This window comes from Protopterus annectens, chromosome 15.part0 (assembly GCF_019279795.1).
Source record: "Protopterus annectens isolate FY-2018-M chromosome 15.part0, PAN1.0, whole genome shotgun sequence".
NCBI classification, from domain to species: Eukaryota; Metazoa; Chordata; order Ceratodontiformes; family Protopteridae; genus Protopterus; species Protopterus annectens.
In genome coordinates this window covers 623,040,317-623,058,990 of record NC_056749.1, presented here as the reverse complement: position 1 = coordinate 623,058,990, position 18,674 = coordinate 623,040,317, and the positions used below count along the sequence as shown (strand labels likewise).

At 43.4% G+C, this 18,674-nt stretch overlaps 1 protein-coding gene across 1 annotated transcript in view; it reads left to right on the top strand.

Moving 5' to 3' along the window:
• Window positions 1-18,674, top strand: part of LOC122789862 (U2 snRNP-associated SURP motif-containing protein-like) — a 1,539,784-nt gene that overhangs the window by 1,454,138 nt on the left and 66,972 nt on the right. The window contains exon 22 of the mRNA XM_044057296.1: window positions 10,392-10,561. Coding sequence (XP_043913231.1) covers window positions 10,392-10,561 — 170 coding nt within the window. The remainder of the gene's footprint in view (window positions 1-10,391; window positions 10,562-18,674) is intronic.

Genomic DNA, 18,674 nt, shown 5'->3' with positions numbered 1-18,674 from the left:
AGTTGATGGCATATTTGATGCAAAGTAATTAAACATTTCTGCCATACATGATGGTTCATACACAGCTATACTCTTGAGAGTGAGAAATGGCATTGTTAACATTTGTCCTTGCAGACTAAATACTCGGTCAGGTTTTGTCTGCATTTACTCTTAAGTGACTGATGCTCCTTTATAATATCATAGAGATCAGATTAAGATTATGCTTTATTCTAGTTGTATGCAGCTAAAAAGTTCTAAAAAAATCCAACTCTTCCTCCCCCTAACACCCCTCTGCCAGGTAAAATTCCACAAGGGTGGTGGTAATTTTTGGTGGCATAACACATTGTATGTGATATGGTCTTTCAAGAGGGCTACACAAAGATTGGGTGTCTTTTCTTATCAGTATATACCTGAACAAGTATGAATTTAAATGACCCCATTCCCCAGTTTTGAGAAAGTTAGTGTCCTGTTTAGTCTACTAGCATAATCTTGTGGGTGAAGAAAGAGTTGGTCTATATGTTAGTGCAAAGGACATCTACATATTATGGATATACGAAGAGATTCCTAGGTCTGATATTGGTTCCCTGCCAGTTTACAAAGACCGGTTCTAGGTGGAAGTTTGTCAGCTGAGTCCAATTCCTCAGCCACATTTTGTCATGGAACTTAGAGATGAAATTGATTTTACTAATACCAGTGTTGCATTTATTTTCCTCTTACAGTAAATTTAAAGTCATACAGAACTCGAGCAGGGACATTGGTGATATGCTGCAATCAAGTACAACATGCCTTAGTAATAATAACAGATGACCTTCGTTCTGGCATTTTGCCAAAAGTTTTTATACTGGCCACTAAGATTTCATAGTTCTCATTCTTGGACATCTGGTTTTCCATAAAAGAAGAATGTAGTTTACCGTGATTCCCAGTTTGCAGCTGTCGTTGGACTTGAGTGCATTCCCCCTCTCGCCAAAGGAAATTGTTGAGAAGCACCTTAAGAGGAAAAAGGGACAGAAAATAGGTGCAGCTCAGGTAGGCACCAGTCATTTCTATAGGCTTGAGTGTACCTATCTAGGTGAGATACCTGCTTAGTCCCTAGCCCTAGCACATCTAGTGAAGCTCCTTTGGAGGCTGCTGTGGCATCAGACTCTGGCACATCCTTCCAAGCAAATCTCAGTGATGTCAGTCCTTCTGGATGCCTCTATGTGAGCATCTGGGTCTAATGTCTGTATACTGTTTTCTCAGAGGAAGGACAATGGCACATCTATTTTAGTGTAAGAGAGTAGAGTATCCACAGACTAAGATGGTGGTCCATGATGCCCATCCCCAGATCTCAGAGGCAGCCATGAGAAAATCACAATGCCATGTTTTCCACACCTAGAGCACTTGCCTGTCATTCCTGCCTATGAGAGGGCCACAGGCAAATCTGGCTGCTCATTCTCTTTCCCTGTTCTGTTCCGGCCCAAAGCTCATTCAGACTGGTGCAGGATTTTCTTTCATACAAAGTCTTCAGCCAAAACTGGACTAACCATGTGTTGAGTGTCAGCCCTCAAATGAGGAAGAAGGAATCTTTCCTGTAGCAGGAGCCAGACTCCTCCAGTTCAGAGGAAGGAAGGCTTGATATACACTTCACACGTGTTCCCCATTAGGGTTTGACACTGACATCAGAGACTCAAAGTACTCTGGTTCTCCCTGTAAGGACATCTCAGCTAGGCAATCAAGACAAACAATTGGATCAAATAAGAATCAGCTGAAGTGTTTTTGTCAGGAGATATGCATGTCCACCTAAGCCTTGATCCATCTAAAACTTTGGCCATTCCTCCAGATTTTAAGACTTTGAAGTTTGCACTTTCTGTAGCTTTTGTTTGCATGAAGGTGGACCTCTTTTACAAGGTTCCAGAATCTTCTTATTTTCTGTAATAGGATCTTGTTGCAGAACCAAATGTAGTGTTCCTGAATCCTAAGTTTCAATGACATGCCTAGCTGAGGATACAGGCCCTTAATGCCACATTAGGCAAATGGTCTGCTTTTTTGGAGCTTCACCCAACAAGTATTTAAGAGAGTAGAAGAGAGGAAAAATTTAGTTATCTTTTTTTCACCCACCTATCCCAAAGTATGATGGGAATCATTCCTTTAACTGTTGGCACTCTTATCAATGTCAGGGAAGAAGTAAATAGGTAGAGCGGGAAAGGATGAGCCATAACTGAGCTATGTTCTGTGTCTCTGCTCGACAGTGGCACAGGAAAATAACTTTCTTGGGTGGCGTAAGCCAGGGAACCTTGTTGGCTAGGCTTACGTAGGCCCTTGGGCCGATAGCCTAGTACCTACCTATGAAACCTATAAGAAAATTAACAGCAAGAGGACCACCAAGGGAAATCTGGAGACCCACAAGGCCATATGCCTGATTAGGAGCAGCCATGACTGTATTGGTTGCCCCCCCCACCCCACCCTTATTCACCACTGTCCTTAGTTTCCCCAAAACCCCTGACCTTATTTCCCCAGCCAACATAAATTCGGTTGGAGTTGCACTGTCATTGTTTGCAGACAGGTGCTTTGAGTGTATAGAGTGCATAGCTCCATTAGTTTAACATTGCTAAACCAAGGGAAAAAGCATATCTACCTCTCTATCTTGACGTCTGTGTAATTCACGTATTCACTCAAGAGGAAATAGAATTGGGTCCTGGACCTCAGAGTGTTTTTAGAATATTAGGCATCCCTCTATACCTTCCAAAGTCTTTTCTCATCATTCTAGGGATGACTATCTTCCTGAAGGCACAACTTTACTCCATCCAGCGGAGGATATTCCTACCCAAAGAAAGTGGGCTTCCTTGCAGCAGTTTTTCAGATGTCATAAAAAACCTTTGCGTCAGAGAGTTTGTGCAAATTCTGGATTACATGGATTCCACCATTCCTGTGTCTTTGGCAGGAATGCTTATGAGGATGGCACGGTGGCATCTCGGGGGGGGGGGGGGGTTGGTGTGAGCACACACTACCACTAGATGTCATTGTTCAGCTTCCCTAACATGTAATGCAGAAGTCATCATAGTAAATCAGTCAGATCCATTTGAAACATGGACTGCTCTTCATGCAGCTTACTCATGAACAGACACTGACCACAGATGCTTTAGACTTGGCTTAGGGAGATGACTGCCGAATCTAGGTCAAGTGGAGCAGCACCATGAAGAAGAACCAGTCCGTGTCCAGGAAGATGATGACAATGATGTTAATTGTAACCACCTTGAAAATTATATGGAAGCCAGAAGTACTACACCTCATCACAGCCAGTACAACAGTGACATAAAGGGACAAGGAAGTGCATAACTACATGATCAGCAAGCTGGCACTTGGTGCATAGGAGTCAGTCCTGCAATCGGGAGTTGCTCTCAGGACATTATACATTGCATTCAAGTAGTCTGTTGTGACAGACCGTCTGACCAGGTTAGGTGCACATACCTACAAATGGCTGTTGCAAGGGACATTTTTTCTGCAATTAGTTCACAGTTTGGGAGTTCCAGAAATTTAACCATATTGCTTCTACAGAAAACAAACTGTTCAGGATATTCTGTTTCAGAGCATGTCCGAGAGAAACCTGGGCAGTCCGGTGCTTTTTACTTTAATTGGGCAGGTCTATTTATGCTTTCCCTCCAATCCCCTGGATCTGCAATTATGAATATAAAGGAGAGGATGGACCATGGGTGATTGCTGATACTTTTCTTTTGTAGCGCCATCAATGCTTCTTCCTGATGTCAGAGTTGTTGAAGGGCAGACTCTGGGCCCACAGTGAATAATCACTTCTCATTTAACTGACAACTGATTATTCAGTCCCAAGACTTCTAAAACCTTGGGAGGACAGTTGTCAAAACACAGATACTCCCAGGATTACAAAACTACTACTTTGCAGAGGTGCAAGCCCTCCCACACACACCCAACGTTTGGGTATGCTCCCACACACCAAAACTGCACACCCCCAACTCCGAGAAAATCAGAAAGGGAGAATGAATGAAAAGTGCAACATTTGCCTTCTTGCTCTTCAAGTCTAGCTGCCATGACAGGATACCAGTGATCTTCTAGGCTCAGCATTCTGAACATTAGTTAACTATTTGGTGACGGATTTCTTACAAGCCCTAACTTCTGTTTGAGTGTGGTGGTCTGGACTCTGAGCAAGTGTTCCTTTGTGCACACCAGCCTTGCAGTACTCCATCTGGTGGCTTGCCTCTTTTAACCTAGTCACCCTTTAGGCACCTTTTCTGAGAGGATATGCTTAATGTCATGAAAGAGACTAGAGAACTCACTACAAGGAAATCTTGCCTAGCTAAATGTAAGAAATATAGATTGTAATGCCAAAGGAGGAATCCGAACCCCACTGTTCGTGATCTTGCAATGCCTGATGGAGCTGTGTATGCCTTGTTTGAAGGTACACCTAGCTTTTCTTTCTACCTGCATTATCTAGACTTTTTTAAGGGATGTTACATGCACAGCCTCCTAGGAAATATGTTGCCCATCCATGGGAAGACCTCACCCTTGTCCTAGAAAAGCTGAGTCAAGTTCCCTTTGAACCAGCAGCCACAGCCCCTCTTAAATTCCTCATCTGGAAAACAGATTTTATGCTTAGTTACCATAGCTAGGAAGATCTCGAGTTCCAATCCCTGATAGGGAAAGAGCCCTTTTTGTGTTCAGTGGAAGCAGGGTCAGATTTTTTGTGAACCCTACCTGTGTACCCTAAGTAGTGAAAGAGATTTCCATGAATTATTCTGTTCAGTTACTCCTCTTTCCAAGCCCCCAAACAAGGGCAAGGAATACTGTGCTCCTTGCATGACAGGTAAGTAAGATACTATCTGGGCAAGAGTAAGACCAGCTACTTGTCTCTTGTGCAGCAAAAAAAAGAGAGAAACCAGTATGAAAGCAGACAATGTCAAAATGTGTAGCAAATTGCAGTCATTTCTGTTCCCATCATGATAGAGTGATGATAGGGCACATGAAATCACATACGACTAGGGCTTCACTACTGCCATAGCTCTTCTCAGATGTATACAATCTCAGGCTGTTGTGGAGACAACTCTGAGGTCCCCAAAGTATATCTTTTGCAAGCAGCATAGACTGAATATAATTTCCAGGTGCAGTGCAGGGCTTACCTGAGCGGCTGTGCATGGCATCCCCATAGCCTATTCCAGAAAGTGATCCTGCCTCCCTTTGGATCCTTAAACTCTAGAAATCTTCCCAGATGTCAGGATTGTAACTGTATCTGCAGCAGTGATTCATACCAGGCACATAATACATTTGTGTTATAAATCCAACATAGTAATAAATGTTTTGAGTATAATTGCTGTTGCAGTCAGATTTCCCTCCATCACCCTTGTCCTTTTCTTTCTCTGGAGCAGTGGAAGGCTGCTGCGGGTTTCCCCACTTTTGTTTTGTATATACTACAGCAATTTGAAAGGCTTCCAGTTTCCTTTGGTTGTGGTATTCTTGACAGGACTTGGGACTCGCACGGTCTTCTGTCAACACCGCTAGGGTACCCATTAGGAGTTTCGTGATATAGCCTGTGTTAACCATGCAATATATTAAGTCCTGGTGGGTGTAGGTCAGGTACCTGCTGAGTATCATATGGATAAGGAACCAAAGATTGCACTAATTGATTTATATGGGTAACATGCTAACATCCCAGCACACTGATCCTCCTCATTCTAAAACAGAAGAGTGTACAGCTTTTGATGGTCAGGACAGATGTCTGGCTTTCTACAACAGAACTTCCATAAGTAGAGGTGACTGCAACAAGTTCCTAAGACTTTTATTTTTCTGTACTTCATACTTTTTCTTGTAAAGGTATTTCAAGGGGTAAACGTTCTTACAAAGTGTGAGCTAGGGTAGCTTTTGCAAACTTCCCTTTATATTAAGAAATTGTTATGCATTGAAAATCCAAATTTCCTTTTTCTACTAATATCAGCAAGCATGCTACAAAGCACATTTCCACAGGGCTTGGTTCTAACTGTATCTCATGAAGGTTTTCTTACACTTTCAGTATTAAACAAGTTTATAGCCATTTTGCACACGTACTCAGTGCATATGTCAACAAAGCATTCTCCAGACTATGCTGCCATTAAAAATGTGTGGCATTATTCTGACAGCAGTATTCAAATGTTGGAATTCTAAGTCTGCATGATTGTGCATAGCTGGAGTCAGAATTGCATGCCAAAGTGATAAAATAGAGTTGCAGTATTGGGTGCATGGATTGTATTGTGGTAGAAATTGTGTTTTTTCAGTGATAAGGTACAAAAATGTATATTATTCAAATGTTGGCCCATAGAAAGGCAGGATATTCTTCATGGTTAATGCTGCAGTACTGATTCTTGTGGCTTCTTGCCGTGCTGAAGCCCACAACTGGCCCAATTTCCAGAAACTTTACATCAGTCTTAGCCAGCTGATGCCTGAAGACTGTCGTCTGGACATCCGGGTATAAGAAGGGGGTCATCTGCACCATCTTTAGTTCTTTCTACCAATGCAGTCTGATGGACTTCACCTGTTTCAGTACACTTGTAGGCCATTGGTCAGCTTGTTTTTCACAAGAAACTCTACTTCCAGTCAAGTAAGTACGCCATTGAGGAAAATTTTCTTCTAAATTAATGTTCAAAAAGTTTATCAGTTGCTTAAAGTGTGGAAAGCAAATCCCGCGTAAAGATTTTCACTGATTTTGTCTGTTCTGCTTGGGGCCTCAGCACGAAGAATCTAACCGTCCTGACTATGCAGAAACTCAAATGTAGGACAGAGGTACGAGCCACCCATGTGGAGTCCTCCTCTTTGTAGGTTTCCTGGTGGCATCACAGGTCAACTGCTACCACTGGACCTCTGCAGATTCTGCTGTCAGCTAGCACCATTCCAGAAAAAACAAGAAAGCCAAGGGCCCTGACATTGCCGAAAAAGCTCCAACCCTAGGTCTTAGGTTGACCGATGACCCAGGATTGGCGCTTTTGTATACCTCCAGTCCAGTGACTCCAAGGCCCAAACCCTGTGGCACAACCCCTCGCAAGTCTGCCTTGGTCTACTCCAGGCTTTTTCTATTCCAACAAAGGAGGGGACATGGAAGCCCATCTTGGATCTCTCAGAACTAAACAAGTTTCACAACATCCCAAAATTCAAAATGCTTATGTTGCAAATACTACTACCCATGATCATCTTATAAGATGCCTTCATGGTCAGTCTAAACCTTAAGACCCTTGCCTCCGTGGTCCCTATAGCAGTCACAGAACGCACCTACAATTTTTAGCAACAGGTTCTCACTTCCAGTCCTGTGCTTTACCATTTGGGCAGTCCTACTGCTTGCAGTGTGTTCAGCTCATCTGATAAGCACATTGCAGAACTCTCTGGGTTCATATATATTCCTACTTAAATGACTGTCTCATTCAAGGAAGATCCACATCAGAGACCCTACATGCCTTGCAAGTCGCAGTAGAATGCTTCCAAAAAGCAAGTCTCACCTTAACTATATAAAAATCTCAAACTCTCCTCCAACAAGGATCTTGTTTTTGGGAGCCCTCTTGGATTCAGTTCAACAGAAAACCTTCCTTTGCCAAGAGAAGATTACTTTCTTGACAGGCTATCTAAGCAGTCTGTTTCAAAAGCAAATCATCACGTCAAGAGAATTCCTGCAGATATTGGGATACATGGCATCCTGCATTCCCATGATCCCAGTTGTAAAGTTAAACCTGAAACTTTAGTGGTTCCTGAAAAATGCTTGAGAGCAGCATTCCCATCCCTTAGAAACCCTACTGTCTCTCCTTCCATGCCTGACAAAGGAACTCTTATGGTAGAACTAAACCATAGAGAGGAACTCTGGGTGAATTTCTCTTTCCCAGAAGCAAACAGGAACATCACCATGGACGGTTCAGACTTAGCTTTTGGGGGGGGGGGGCACTTAGTATCCCTGAAAGTACAAATTGCAGAGTATCTGATCTCCTCAGAGAAAATTGCATACAAATCAAAAGGTACTACTAGCAGTCTACCTGGCCACAAAAGCCTTTCAGCAGAATTTAAGCCCAGGAACCCAGAAAATATGTATAGACAATACCACAGTGATTTGATACTTAAACAAGCAGGGAGGAACTCTGTCCTAACCCATGTGCAACCTTTCCAGGAAAATTTGGATGCTGGCTCAAGATATAGGGCTAACCCTCATAGCTTTCTACATTCAGGGTCAGAATGAAGAGAGAGGTCTTCCTGGACTTAACCATTCAGTAAGGAATCCCCACAGCACACCTTTTTCACCTCTCACCACAGCAAACTGCTACAGAATTTATGGTCCAGAACTCAAGAAACAGGAGATTGGAGAATAAGTACATTCTCCTTCACAGGCTCAAACTGATTCCTGTTTGCCTTCCTGCCCTTGCTCCTTATCCCCAGAGTACTGGTAAAATTCAGGGCAGACAGACCCAGCATGATTCTAGTGATCCCCTTCTGGCTAAGACAACACTGGCTATCCCTCCTGCTGACACTCAGTGAGGGGAGATTCCACACACTACTGCAGGAAGTAGATTTTTTCAGCCAAGCCAAGGGAATCTGTCTTCCACTCCCACTAGCCACCCTCAAGTTAACAGCTTGGAGGATTGGGTTTTGACAGCAAGGCATGTATCCCTATCCCAAGGACATTCTTTCCATTGTAAAGGAAGAAAGGAAGCCCACTAGTAGGAAGTCATACCTGGCAAAATGGAAAAATGTTCTGCTTGGTGTCACAGCAGTAATACTAACCCTTCTCAGGCAGACATTAACTTAATCTTCCAGTACCTGTCCAGCATCTTTGGACAAGGATTTTTCCTATTCCAGCTTTAAGGTACACTCATCTGTGATATCAATTTGTCTGCACTATGCTCCACCTATCTTCTCACAGCCCCTCATGAATTTTTTTTCTAAAAGGGGCGATTCACGTGAGACCACCCAGAAGGAACCCTCTTCTGTCATGGGATTTAAATAGTGTTAGAAAAAACAATTTTGCCCCCCCCCCCTTTTGCTGACACTCCCTGTCTAAAGATGCTCACCTGGAAAACCACTTCTAGGAGAGTTTAAGCGACTACAAGCTCTCAAGTTTAAAGAACCTTTCACTGTCTTTCACATGGATAAGTTCACCCTTGGAGCAAACTCGCCTTTTATGCCTAAGGTGATGTTAGAACTTTAAACCAAGATATCCACCCACCAGTCATCTTACAAAATCCACAGTACAAGTCCTTCACTTCCTGGATGTGCACAGGCTGATCAGGTACTATCTGAGTAGGACAAAAAACCCTAATAGAGCAGAGCAGTTGCTAGTTCCCTTTCTCAGAAGGGAAACCGACCAAGTTTGTCTCCAGACAAACCATTTCAAAATAGATAGCTAATTACATTACGTTCTGTTACTCACCATGGAAAAGATTTGCCTGGGCATATTAAAGTCCATTCCACTAGCCATAGGGTGACTATCACTGCTTTCTTCAAAGGAGTTCCGCATCCATGCCATCGTAGGGGCAGCCACATGAAACTCTGTACACACCTCTCCCAAATAAGTACATAGGCAATGTCTCCAGGACTGGAGCAGGTTTCACTGCTGCCATCCTGCAAAATCTCATTTCCCAAGCTCTTACAGGTGATTCACCACCCATATTTTAGCTTTGGCAGTCCTTCCAAGAATCAGAACTGCAACACTGACTATGAAGAACATAGTACAGTTGTGTCCCACTTACCATAATTGTAGGCATTCAAGTAAGTCAGTGCTGCAGTAAATAATCTCACCTTCCACCCCCTTTATCTACTGACCACTTGTCTCCCCCTTGCAGGGTGCAAGGGGTAGAGAAGTTTTTTTCTGCAGGTAGTAATTCCCATCATCACTTCTCTGCTTCTTATGTTTTTTTCCTCCTCCTCATTTAAAGTCAGACAGCTGGGGAGGTCTTGCTGTCCTTAGGCATCAGACTGCTCATTCACTGCTCAGAAAGACCTGAACATATTCACCGGTGGATGCCCTTGTTATAACCTGACAACCAGATGTTGGTCTTTGGACATCTGTCGGCTAAGAATGATTTAAAGACTCCAGAACTCAGGCCAATTGTGTGCTTCTGCATGGCAGGAAGACCATACAATCAGTACTGCAACGTTGATCTAATGAAACATGTACTATTATGGTAAGTGGGATACAGCTGTACTATTTCTTGAAAATTAAATTCTGTGGTTTGTACTAAAACAGATTCTAACTAGCTTTCTACATAACACTGCACAACTGTTATTTCTGGAATATATTCCATCTGGCAGTGGAGTAGATGCCTTTCTCTTGCACTCTGTGGCTGTCTTAATGTGCACTGTAGTGTGATTGACATGCAAGTACTTTGTCAGTTTGTCTGAAATTTTAGTTCATTGCAGAGTTAAAAGTTTGAGTCATTAATTTCCAGATGTGATTATTATAGGAGGCGACGGTCTAGCAGTCTCCAAGTCCTTCAAGGAGGAGCAGCAGACATAGAAGGTCAAATTCACCAATCTCAGAAAGATTACTATACAAAGGCAGTACAGAATCTCGATCACCTTCCCCCCTCCTGTATAAAGATTCCCCACGAAGTGGAGGCAAACGGTCCAGAAGGTGAGTATTTTAAACAAATCTTTCATGCATACATGCCATGTAGAGCAGCTTACCATGCGTTGTCTTTTAACTTCTAAAACTGGTGCAGACAGAATTGCTGTAATCATTGTCTGAATTTTCTTTGTTTCCGCTTTGTTAAAAAAGGCTCCTTGCTTAGCCGTTTACATTGCAGTTGTCTCTGGGATTAACAGAAAAAAAGTTATTTTTTACCTGTAAAAGAAGGGGTGCTCTATTTTATAAAGATGTTTAGATAATTCATGTATTTTGTGCTATTTCACAACAGTCATGTTCGGATTGTAACTGCGGTGATCAACTTGCATAGCATCATAGGTTAATACTAAGCTAACTGCCCTTGCGAGCCATTTTAAGCCTAGCCAATTATCCCTTGTGACACTCATACCCTGCACCTTGTGTTTGTAAGATAAACACCTTAACCATTAGACCACCCACGCAACCTTACATCTTTCTTCAGAAATGTAAGTGCCTTGTGATCTGTAAGGAGAGACATTGAAAAATAGTACAGCTCTGTTTAACTTTACTGAGATTTACATTGTTTTTGATGTTTTCGAGAGTAGCATATTGATTGTTCTCCAGGAACTGTTTCAGGAGACTGCGGTAATAGTACTACTGCAGCAACTTTGTACTGCTCAACTTGCATTGTTGAGCAGTCTGACTGAGACCACCCTTTAAGACAATGTCAGGTAGGTTTCATCCAGTTCTTTAGTGCATGATCTCCATTATTTTGTATTATGGCGTGATATCAACATATAAGTAAAAATGTTACACTACTTTTGGAGCATTGTAGACAGTATTTGAACCACAGGAATCCAGTCTTGATGGAAGGAATACACGTTTTCACAGACATGGATACACAACAAAATCCACTGTGGCTTTCTTGTAAAAGGGAAATCAGTTGCTGTGAACACCCTAGTATAGCTAACTCAGAACTTTGATGGTCACAAGTCCTAGACCTTCGTTAATATATCAGAAATATAAACTTTTATCTGCTGAACCACTGAAAAACTCTCACGTCATAGATTTTGGTTCTTTTTATTTTTAGCTGCTGTTAGTTTACACTGGTGTATAATACCCAAAGTGAAATTGTAAGCAGCAAAGAGGGAAGGTTGTGTATCAGTGAATGGCAGACAGTACTTTCTCTTTTCATTGAGAAGTACATATGGGAGTTGGTCACAGAATGACTGTACAAAGTACACAGTCCTGCTGTTTGCCTGCCTCCATCTGTTTGTGAAGTGCCATGTTGTACAGTATGGTGCACTTGCTTTCTCATATCCTGTGTTAAAGACTGTTTCCTGCTTGATGTGAGAGTTGCTGATGGGTGTCAATTGGGACTTTAGAGCATATCTGACAGAACAGCCAACAGCATATTAGGTGTGGCCCACTCCCTGCTTGTATGTTATGTAGACATGTCATGTGTATGAACCTATCAACCAGATGATCACATGTGAAATCCCCTTACTGTAGGTCGGATGATAGCCTAATGTGTGAATCCTAGTAAATGACCATGTGACACTCGGACATTATAAATAAAGACTTTGTCATTATAGACCACTTGGCACATAAGGGAGTGAAGTTCTTCCTGTTGATGCATCACAGTCCTTTTGGGACAGGTAAGGCCTTGATGGCACTGTATGTATGTACGCATGCATGCAGATAAAGACCTAGGTGACCCTGGTTGGATTAGTGGCTCGAGCACTTGATGGTGCAGGCTGTGGAGGATTCATCTTCCCATTCTGGAGAGGTTTTCAGTGGCTGTAATCAGCAGCACCTGAAGTTCTGTGAAAGACTGACTTTATGCAGGAGGGCAGAGGTTATTCTTGGTGAGAGAGGTGTGGCATAGGGTATAGCATGGAGGGCAGAGGTTATTCTTGGTGAGAGAGGTGTTGCATAGGGTATAGCATGGATGGTGTGTCCAGTCCGGTAATGATGGTCCTTGCCTGGGTTTGTGTAGGAGTGTACACTCAAGGGTACCATGGCATTGATGGGTCTATAAGACCATTTCAGCTCTGAGGGGGGGAGAAGAGTTAAGTATTATGCCTCCATTTGTCAGGATGCCAGTGAGGATGCATACTTCTTGATGTCTGTCAGGATGGTGGCTCCTCCAGGCTGCTCTCATCATAGAGGGTCTGGGAGACCAGTACCTCTGGGGAACAAATAGCTGAAGTCCATTTGGGGGTAGCTAGATGGTAGACATGGAGTAAGGGGAAAAAGACCTGGGGAAAAAGCAAAAGAAAAAAATGTGGCTCCCAGGATCTCAATAAAATGGGGAGTATCAACAAATTCATACATGATGATGGTTCTGCCCTCTGCATTCCTGGGGAAACCGATGTGGTCCGTCTGTATATGCTATATGAAAATGTTGAGGAGCTTGTTCAGGATTTGGAAGTCTGACTCCAATGATATCCCTAATGTGTCTCCAGTAGGTCACATAGAGCTGCACTTACCTTATTATCCACAGAAATATGTATACCACTCATCCCCCTCAGTTCCACTTGGGGTGTTTTACTTTTTCCTTGCCTGCACAGAAATTGTCCACAGTCTGCTGACCAGTGTGGTATGTCAGATTCCGTCTGTCCCCCACTCCATTGATATGCATGATTGTAACACACTAGATTACAGTGTCTGCAGTGCTGTAACAATATTGCAGATACTGGCTCTGAAGACAGCTGATGATACATGCCAAGTTATTGCTGTTGCTAATCCAAGCATTGCCTCCTTCACATACACCACAATTCTCTTTGTTTAAAAAAGTTTGTGCCAACATGCAGCAGGCATGATGTTCTTCATCTCACATTGCTGCAGTCCTAACACTTGGGTAGTCCGCTGTCCCTCGGTCGGCCCGAATATCAGAGTATAAAGCTGACGTCGGTCAAGGCGCATTTGACTGACATCAGAACGTCAGGGTACAAATGCGCATGACCGACGTCATATCCTCAGTCTTTTTTGCCGCATGGTCCGATGCAGAAGCAGTGTTGCAAGTGCCGTTCGGCGTTCTGAAATTTTTCGAATTCGGAGTTTCAGACCGAAGTCAGAGTTGGTTAAGTACCCGTTGGGAATATTTTGTTTTTTCTTGCCTCAGTGGTTTACCGGATGTCAGAAAAAGTGAATAACTGTATTTCTTGTGGGAAACAGATTCCGCATAGGGACTACCATAATTTGTGTATACCTTGTTTGGGACCTGAGCACGACGTTGTTGGGTGTCGCTTTTGTGCTAGGTTTAATAAACGCACTATAAAGCGAAGATTGGATTGTGCCAGGTTGGTCTTTGGGAAGCGGTGCAATTACAATATGCCGTCGGATGCTCTGGCGCTGGCTTCCTCAAAGAAGCGCAAGGACAAGGCAGTTAAACCTAGGTTAGAGGAGTCGTCCGAACCGGACGCCGGTTCTTTAGAGGTGTCAGGGGAACCGGTGGTTCTGACGGAGGCCTCTCTGGAGTCCCAGGGAGAAACTTTGATTTTACAGGATGTGGCCTCCCAGGAGGCAGGTCAGGCTATAGGAGCTTCTCAGGTTACTTTACTCCCCTCCCTTCCTAAGGTGTCTAGGCCCTCTCTTTCTGCTTCCAAGGCTTCTCCTAGAGGCAGGTCTAGTTTAGCTACTGTGGGTGTCACTCCTAGTTCTTCAGGTTCTGTGCCCAAGAAGCACATGCTTAAAATGGCAGAAGATTTAATTACTTTAATTAGAGGCTCTATGCCCCCTCCTGATAAAAGGCCTAGGATGGAGCCAGTGTTGGGGGATTATGAGCAGGCTTCGGATGTGTCTGAGTCTTCGGCTGAAGACTTGCAGGAGTATTCTCATTATTCTGATTCTGATGTTGATGATTCTACTCCTTCTGCTTCTCCTCCTGAGGATTTTTCTTTTTCAGAGACCCTTCACTCCATGAGAGAGCACTTTAAATGGGAAGGTCAGGACTTCTCTGACTCCAGGAAAAGGCTTAGGGAATTTTTGTTTTACCCCAGCATAGGCCTTTGGCTATACCTCCTGTTTTGAATGTGGTGGATGATGTGTTTGCAGAGGCTTCTCTTAATCCTGATTCTTTGCCTCCTGCTCCTGTTAAACCAGATAGGTATTACAGGGTGCCTGAAGCTCATAAGTATCTTTTTAAGAGTCCTAGGGCAGACCCTGAAACTGTTAGCCAGGGGCCTAAAGGTGTTAAGGCTTCTGTTGTCAAGAATCCGGTTCCTGCAGATAAAGAGGCCAGGGCCTTGGATAGATGGGGAAAGAAAGTTTATACTTCTTCCACTCTAGCCATGAGAGCTTTGAATTGCCAGTTTCACATGTTAAAATATCAAAATTATCTCCTTTCACAGTTGAAATCTAAGGTTGATGCTCTGGCGGAAGGTATTGATTGTAAAGAGTTACAGGATTTAGTGCATGTTTCTGAACAGGTGGGTAAACATTCTTTGCAATGTGGTTTTGATGCTGTACAGGCCTCCTCTAGGGTGGCTGCCACTGGGTCAGTTCTTCGCAGGCATGCCTGGCTGAGGGATCAAAATTTATCTGACCATGTTAAAACTAGGATTTTGGATGCCCCTTTGCAATCTGATGTCTTGTTTGGTTCTCCTGTTGAGGCAGTTTTAAAGAAAATGGAAGACAAGGCTAAGTCTATGCAGACTGTAAAAGATTTTTTGCAGGTTCAGCCTCCAAAGTTTAGTAGAAATTGGCCTACTAAGGGGTGGACGTATCCTTCTTATGATTCCCAGTCTAGGGGTAGATCTAGACGTGGCAGGGGCAGAGGTCAGGGCTCTTTCCGGCCTAGAACTGGGGGTTCTCCTGCACAGTCTTCGGGTGAGGGCAGGGGTCAGTCCTTTCGTAAACAGACCCAATGACCTACCTTTTCAGCTGCCAGAACCTTCTCGCCTGGCAGCACCTTTGGGAGGAAGGTTGGCACTTTTCAAAGAAAATTGGAGTTTGATTACCCAAGACAGATGGGTGTTGGATATCATACATCACGGTTACAGGTTTTATTTCCATACCTTGCCTCCTTTCAAAGGCATGCCAGACATTCCTCCTCAACAAAGACTAGAGGCTCACAAGCAAATTTCTCTGTTACTCCAAATAGGGGCCATACAGCCGGTTCCTATGCCAGAAAGGGGCCTAGGATTTTATTCTCGCCTGTTCCTTTTACCAAAAAGGGGAACACGTGGAGACCAATTTTGGATTTGTCTATCCTCAACACTTATCTGGACATTCCCAAATTCAAAATGTTGACGTTACAACAACTTTTACCTCTGCTGGGCAAGGATCACTGGATGGTAACTTTGGATCTCAAGGAGGCTTACCTTCATGTTCCTATCAGACTAAGTTGCAGGAAATATCTGCGTTTTCGGAGTGGGACTTCTCACTATCAGTTCTCTGCATTGCCCTTTGGCTTATCTACTGCGCCCAGAGTATTTACAAAAGTTCTGGCTCCAGTGATAGCTTTCTTCAGGCTAAAAGGAATACAAATCTATCCTTATTTGGACGATTGCCTGATTCTGGCTCAAGGAAAGGAAGAGCTTCTTCGTCATTTGGAATATGTGATAGCAGTGCTAAGATGCCTGGGGTATTCTGTGAACGAAATAAAGTCCAGTCTAGTACCCTCTCAAGACATGTGCTTTCTGGGTGTAAGACTGAATACAGCATCCCAGATGGCCTTTCTAACCCCGGACAAACAAAAGAATCTTTCCCTTTACTTCCATCATCTTTCTCTTCAGTCCGGGCTGACTGCAAGGACAGTCCTTCAAGCCTTAGGGTTCATGGCATCTTGTATTCTGGTGCTTCCCAATGCCAAACTGCATATGAGGAAGTTGCAATGGTATCTCAAAATGTATGGACACAGCACTGCCAGGATCTGGACACTGTCATTCAAATAATACCTTGCATTCAAAAGGAATTTTGTGGTGGGCTCAGGAATGTCACCTAAACAAGGGACTCTCTGTGACCCGGCCAGAGGCGAGTCAGATTCTAACAACAGATGCCTCAGACAAAGCTTGGGGAGCTCATCTAAACGGAAAGTGGATACAAGACAAGTGGCCTGTCAGACTACTGCATCTACATATCAATTTGAAGGAGATGTTAGCAGTCCAGTTTGCATTAATAGCTTTCAAGGATTTACTTCTTCCAGGACAGGTGTTGATTCTAACAGACAACACAACTGTCATGTGGTACATCAACAAGCAAGGGGGCACACATTCTTATCCTCTATGCAGGCAAGCAATGATTTTGTGGGAGACTGCTCTCAGTTTACAACTAAGTCTTCAAGCAAGGTTTCTGCCGGGAGCACAGAACTCCTTAGCAGATGTGTTAAGCAGACAAATCATGGATCCCCACAGTGGAAACTGGATCTTCATGTATTTCAGAAATTGACAGTGTCCTGGGGAACTCCAGACATAGATCTGTTCGCTTCTCCACTAAACCACCAGCTGCCAAAGTTTTGCACGAAGAGGTTTCATCCCACAGCTTGGAAAGTGGATGCTCTTTCTTTCAGTTGGAAAAATCTTCATGTGTATGCCTTTCCACCTCTGCCTCTCCTCCCAAAGGTACTTCTGAAGGTCAGACAGGACAAGCCAAGGATGATTTTGATAGCTCCAGATTGGCCTCGACAGCACTGGTACCCATTACTGAGAAGTCTAGTACGGAAGCCTCCATGGCCTTTGCCTTTGATTCCACATCTGTTGTCCCAGGAGGACAGCCATCTGCTCAATGTCAAACTTCACTCTCTTCACCTAACAGCCTGGCATATTCTGTTTTAAACCATAAAGGGTCTCAACTTCCACAACAAGTTTTGAATGTGATTTTGGAAGCTAGAAGGCCTAGTACAAGGAAAGTGTACGCAGATAAATGGAAGAGATTTTTGTTTTGGAGTGCAGCTAAGTAAGTGTGGCTCTTCAATATCTTACTGAGTTATTGGACAAAGGTTTGTCCTTCTCTTCTATTAAGATTCATGCTGCAGCAATTTCAGCTCACTATGACTGTGACCCACCATTGTTTTCTCATCCTTTGTTCAAGCAATTTCTTAGAGGGGCAAAGAATATAAGACCCCCACGAAGAGCTCCTACTCCTGCTTGGGATCTCAATTTTGTGTTGGAGAAACTCACTCTACAACCTTTTGAGCCTGCAGCTACTGCTGAGTTGAAATATTTGTCATGGAAAACTGCTTTTTTGTTGGCCATTACCTCTGCAAGAAGGGTTTCTGAATTGCAGGCCCTTATGGCAGTTGAGCCTTTCTTGATTTTTCATAAGGACAGGGTATCTTTACGCACTAATCCTTCCTTTATGCCTAAAGTGGTTTCTAGTGTGGCTTTAAACCAAACTATTCATTTGCCTACTTTTATGCAAATCCCCAAAATAAAGGGGAAAAGATTTTGCACACTTTAGATGTACACAGGCAGTTGCGATATTATTTGGACAGAACTAAAGGGTTCAGACAATCTCAGCAGTTATTGGTTTCTTTTGCTTTGTGCTCTCAGGGCAAGCCCGTGTCAAAACAAACTATTTCTAAGTGGATTGGATTTTGCATTGCTTTCTGTTATTCCCATCATGGCAAAGAGATTCCAGCTGGGATTAGGCCTCATTCCACTAGGGCTACTGCCACTTCAACAGCTTTTTTAAGGGGAGTGGCAACTAAGGATATTTTGGAGGCAGCCACTTGGAGTTCAGTGCATACCTTTTCTAGGCATTACCACCTTCCACTGTACTCTAGATCCAGGGCTGGTTTTGCCACTGCTGTGTTGCAGGGCATTTTGGCAGCTCCTGCTTCTATATAATTTAGCCATCCTCCCTTACCTCTGCTTTGGGATTCTACCCAAGTGTTAGGACTGCAGCAATGTGAGATGAAGAACATAGTACAGTTTTGTACCTACCATAAATGTAGATGTTCGAAGATCCACATTGCTGCAGTCCAATTTACCCTCCCTCCTTCCCCTCTGTATTTTGAGGTGGTTGTGTGGGTTGGGTTATCCATCTGAGGTATATTGTGTATATTGTGTATATATTGTGTGTATTGTACATATTTTTGGTGTTAGGCTGGTTGGTTGTTTAGTTGTTGTTTTTGGGTTTGGACCTTTCTTTTTAGGGTCTTCTGACATCTGGGGCAAGAAAAGACTGAGGATATGAC